The sequence below is a fragment of the Lycium ferocissimum genome, chromosome 11, assembly GCF_029784015.1.
Source record: "Lycium ferocissimum isolate CSIRO_LF1 chromosome 11, AGI_CSIRO_Lferr_CH_V1, whole genome shotgun sequence".
NCBI lineage: Eukaryota > Viridiplantae > Streptophyta > Magnoliopsida > Solanales > Solanaceae > Lycium > Lycium ferocissimum.
The window spans coordinates 40,227,330-40,233,221 of NC_081352.1; the positions used below are offsets into that span (position 1 = coordinate 40,227,330).

The 5,892-nt window shown below is 30.6% G+C and overlaps 1 protein-coding gene across 1 annotated transcript in view; it reads left to right on the forward strand.

Annotated features, from left to right (window-relative positions):
• The first annotated feature begins 2,070 nt into the window (after positions 1–2,070).
• LOC132038329 (cytochrome P450 CYP72A219-like) overlaps positions 2,071–5,892 on the forward strand; it is a 7,633-nt gene continuing 3,811 nt past the window's right edge. The window contains exons 1-2 of the mRNA XM_059429009.1: positions 2,071–2,375; positions 2,800–3,017. Of these exons, the coding sequence (XP_059284992.1) occupies positions 2,096–2,375; positions 2,800–3,017 (498 nt within the window). The 5' untranslated portion in view covers positions 2,071–2,095. The remainder of the gene's footprint in view (positions 2,376–2,799; positions 3,018–5,892) is intronic.

Here is a 5,892-nt window from a genome sequence, read left to right on the forward strand (position 1 = left end):
ACTTGATGTATTTTAGCAATTCTAAAATATTATATTTTTAATATTTTCTTTGATTTATCTATGTATCATAATGATTAAAAAATTTATATATATTTTTAATTTTAATTAATAAAGTACAAGCTTAATTAAAGCCTTTCATAATTAAAAAAATAACTGATATAGTACCTTTTAATTAATTATTTTTATTTTTTCGAATATCAATTATCAAAAAACAACTTATCCTAGCATATAGTATATCAAATCATATACAGTTGAAGTATAATGATACTTACCGATATATATCATATATTTCGCTACCATAGAAGACTGGTTCATTTATTAAAAAAACATTGCTCAGTCATCTATGATACCCTCATATATATATATATACTAACATGGTATCATAGAGAACTTGTCATTCATTAGAAGAAAAATACCAGTCTTCTATGATACCAACCTGATATATATCATATACAGATAAAGTATCATAGATGGCAGATTTATTCCTTCAAAAGAACACTATCCACTCCTCTATGGAGCTCACATGGTATATATGTATATATTATATCTTGACGGGATAACATAGTTAACTCCGCTCATTCCTTCTAAAGATAACACTTCTCAGTCCTTTATGGTACCCACATGGTATATATCATATATCAACAGGGTATCATAGGTGGTTGGTTCATTCCTTTAAGAATAACCCAACTCTGATACCCACATGGCATATTTGAGCCTTTTCCGTTTAGATAGTGTCATTTGAATTTCAAAAGCCAAAAAAATGTAATTTCATTAACCATGATTTTTTTTATATGCCTTTTAAATATTTTTAATTATAATATATTTTATGTAATTTCAAATATGTATATTTTATTTCAAAAATTTTAAAAATTTATATCTGAAAATTACAATCAAAATTAAACAGCTTGATTTTCAAAATCCAAAATAAGACATATAAATTAAATCCATGGCGGGTTCTAGGATTTGTGAGGTTACCTTTTTCGATCGTATAATGAGGATGAGGAAAATAAGAATAGGGATTTGGGTTAAAAGTATTCTGGGTGGGTCTGGTTTTTATTTAATTTGGGCTAGTTTAAGTTGGCGACATGTACCTCTAATTCGAGGCCACGTTAAAATCTAATATTCTAAAATCAGTCATTTGAGCTGTTAAAGGTGAGTGGCATAGATGCACCATTTCGGTGACGGCAGTGGCATAAATGATCTCAATTATTAACAAATGGATACTTTTGGCTAAACGTATGTAGCATATGACACCCTTTCTAGAAGGTTGTGATGCAATTAATTTTTACAATCAATTTGGTATATATACAAAAAAAAAAAAAAAAAAAAAAAAATGTTACATTTATATTGATATTTTTGGCTAAACGTATGTAGCATATGACACTAGAAGGTTGTCTTTGCCACTGCATCTGTATATATTAATTGTATGTGTATATCTGTCCTTTTTTCTCGTCGATGAGGAAAAAGAGAAGTTAATTGTGATGGAAATCAAGAGTATCGTTGTCGTATTCAATTGATTAACTAAAGGGTCACATTTCAGCACACCTCATGCAGCGCCACCGGGGGTGACAAAATCAGCTCCTGAAAAACATGATCCACCTAGCCCGTTCAAATTTGGGCCGGTCATTGACCCGCTAATTATTAGCTCAGTCGATTTAGTGAACCCTTTTCAGCCTATATAAAATTGAATTGATATGTAGTTCAAATTGACCCATAAAAAATCTGGTCAAAATATTTTTAAAAATACATTTGTTTTTATTTCATATGTTATAGTTAATCATGATAAAGAAAGAAAATAATTTTATTTGATACTAAAATATTATTAGAAAACAAATAAAGAAATTAAAACTTTGTAAGAATTAGGCGGGATGTGTTATGACCTGCTTTTAATTAACCCATTTTAACACAATGCATTTCATTAAATCTTGTTTATTAAGCTCGTACATTTGTACTCATAGCCAAATTCAGCCCAACCTACCCATTTGACAACCCTAGCTACCAGCTACTTAGCTTCTTGCAAATATAAATATGTATAAATGGAAGGTCCACCTCTGGAAAGACTGTCTTAACACAAAAATCCCTTTTGTGAAAAGTAATGGAGATTGCTTACTACTTAGTCTCATTTTTATTTGCATTTACTTTAGTAGTAATATATGCATGGAGGTTGTTGAATTGGGCATGGTTTAGGCCAAAGAAACTGGAAAGATGCCTCAGAAAAAAAGGTCTCAAAGGAAACTCTTACAAACTAATTTCTGGAGACCTCAAAGAGTCGTCCAAAAGCATTGAAGATGCTAAGTCCAAGCCATTGAATGTGTCTGATGATGACATATCACCCAGAATTCTCCCTTATATCGTTGAAACAATCAAGAAACACGGTAAGTTTTCTTTTTTGTTTCCTATGATGGTGTCGACAGTCCAGTACACGCAGTGAAATCCGATTAATTCGAATTCATGCTGAGAAGTCTCACTCAGACGATTCCATTCCTATGACTTGTATCCAAGCCTTCTAATTAAGAATGGATGGATACATTAAAAAAATAGAATTAGCTAAGAAATGTGTTGCTATCTATCAGTAAATAGCCCGTGGGTAGGATGATTTATTGATGCTAATCCATCATTAACTTAGATTGGTGATAATTTTTTATTATTTAGCTACAAAAGTTATTATCGCTAATTTGTATTCTTTTCATAGTGTACTTACCAACCATACAACTTTTGGTGGGGTAAATTAAGTTTTCAATTCTTATGGGATGTAAGAAAAAGTTGAGCTAAGAATTTTGAAATTACAATATTTTACAGGTAAAAACTGTTTTATGTGGGTTGGGCCGAAGCCTATGATACTTGTAAAGGACCCTGAGGTAATAAAGGACGTGTTTATCAAACATGCTCCCTATCATAAGCCAAATTCAACTCCCCTGACCAAGTTGTTGGTACAAGGAGTTGCAACTTACGAAGAGGATAAATGGGCAAAGCACAGAAAAATCCTCAATCCGGCTTTCCATATGGAGAAGATAAAGGTATTCTCCATTCCTTCCTTTCCCAATTTTTTTTTTCAAACATGTAATTTAAGTAAATAAAAGTGTGTCGTTATTAAATGAAATGGTCACCCAATTCTAGAGTAAACTTCTCAATTGGTCACTCAAGTTCAGTAAATTATGTAGCAAAGTCACTCTGCTTTGTTTTGTAGCAATAAAGTCACTCAACTTATGTGTTATATCTTAGAAAACCACTATTACCGGACTATGAACTAAGATTAGCCAGAGATCCTTGTTATTGCCGGATTGTGAACTAAGATCGTGGGAAACTTCTAAGTCCAAAGTTGAATTACCAAAATGTCCATACAAAATTAAATGACTTTTCTACCCTTCAATCAATTAATACTCTTATAATCTTGTTGTATATAAATGTAAATACATTTAAATAAATACCTTTTCTGCCATATTACATTAATGAATCATTAATAAGTAATTAATTCAGTTTGTGAACTTTTCACGAACTTACATATTGTATCATGTCATATCTAAATTCTTTTCACCTTTTAAAGTTTAACCTTTGGGCTTCCTGTATGTATTAGCGCAAGTACTCCCTCTGTGAACTTTTCACGTCATTTTTAGCATATCAAGAAAGACAATTTATTTTATCACCCATAATATTAAATACTCACTTCAAATCATTTTCAAATCCAATAAAAATATAAATTAATATGGGTACATTGGTAAATTATGCTTATTTATTATTTTTATACAACGTGAAAAGTCCAACGTAAGTAATAGGGAGTTAAGACGAATCATTAATTCATAAGTTGGTGCACTAAATACTAAAGAACAATGAAATTTCTTCCTATTATTGCATCATTTGCACTCTTTCACTTTAGCGGTCTAAATTCATTTGCCTTGAATTCGTGATGGCATTTTATGACACTTAATATTTAACAAAAATAGTGACTTTTTAAAAAATATATATGTGTGTTATTACTTTATGGCTATTAATTATTCTTGTACGTTTTGGATTAAAATTATTTCTTTTTCATTACACACATTGAATTTAATAAAATTAATTTGGGAATAAAGAAAATTACGTAACACCTTTTCTTTTGTCTAAAAAGTATAATTAGTTTTCTCCTTCTTTTTTTTTTTGGCATTTTTCATATTTTTCCTATTTATGCGCTAGACTAAAAATGAAACCTCAAAAGTCACTACTTTAACTCTCTTAATTATGTATCTATATCCCTCTTTTTCTCTCCTATTTAATATATTTCAAAAAACATTATACCACATTAGTTACAAAAAAACATTTTACCTATTTGACTTGCCCACAATGATAAAAGATTCCTCCCCCGTGATTAAATCCCCATGGCTTCTTCACCCATCTCGATATACTCCCTCCGGTCCAAAAAAAGTCATTTGAACACCCCCTAAGAAAATACTAATTCCTACGAAAAAATAGGTAATTTGACTAAAATTCTCCTAATTAAATAAGTATTGTCATTTAGTCACTTAATACTTAATAAGGGTCAATCTGAAAAGAAAGGTCAATTCTTTCTTAATTTAGTAAGTGAACACTCTTTTTTAACCAAAAAATAAAGGCTAAGTGGACACTCTTTTTTAACCGGAGGGAGTAACACTTTGCACCTAAAAATGACCTTAGCAAGCTCTTCCCTTCTTTTCCTCATCCTAATTGGTGGCCAGATCAAAGACGATGGAGTTCTTTTTTTACTTATTTATCTAACAATTTTTAGTATTCTTCCTGCCAACTAGTAGCTGTTGATAATTTGAAGTCTCAGCCAAAGTACTATGCAAATAAGTGATTTTCCCTTTTAACATTTTAAGATATATATATATATATATATATATATATATATATATATATATATATATATATATATATATATATATTCTCTCAGCTTTTGATTTTACAGTAAGAAGTTTCATCAGTTGAATAAATTTATTCATTTAGCTTATGCAGATTGTTCCCATCAATTTGTCGTGGTTTCTGCGTTTTGCTGTAAAAAAAAAAAGTTGTTTTAAATTAAAAAAATTCCATGTTTTGAATATCTCTTTTGAAATGTATGAATTTTTGTATGTCTTAAGATAGTTGGACGTCTCAATTTCTCTATAAAAGTATTCTGTAACAACTGATACATTATCGTGCATCAAACTCTAAATAGCTTCTACAAATACTTCCTTTCATTCCACAACTTTTATTATGTACTTACAAGTTTATTTTCTAGCAATTTCTCAGTACAATTGTGTTTTGTAATGACAATAATATTGATCCGATTAAGCTCGTCCCATTTGTCGGTTGAGCTTGCATTTTTATCCTTCAATTTCAATGCAACTCATTACACACTTATTGTCATATTTGTAAAATGCTTGTACTAATTAGTATGGAATGCACGTCGCAGCCTTGCGTGTTGTAAACTAGTTTGTATAAATATGGTAGAATAGGCAGAGAATTTAAATTTAGATTTCCTCGCCACCCAAAGCATAAGATATTTCCACGGAAGGGCGGAACTAGGGGAATGAAGGGGGTTCATCTGAATCTTCTTCGTTGAAAATTGTATATATACAAGGTATTGAATAACCTTGGCTTCTTGGTTCTCCATCACTGTTCACGTGTTTGGGGTATGAGAAAAGAGATCTGGCTTACGTGACGTGTTGAATATGAAGTGTTAATAATTTAAGCTTTTAAATAAGATACACATTTCAATTAAAAAACCTCATCTCCAAGGTCGCACAAAAAGTTTATTTCCACTTGTATTCATACCACAAATTCATGACATCAACTTTTCTTTCATTCTGTTTTCTTATTTTCATTTTCAATTCCCTCTAGCTTGCAAATATAGCCTAGTTTCTTGCATAACGAGTGTTACTTGTGCAAGCCCTTTTAAAC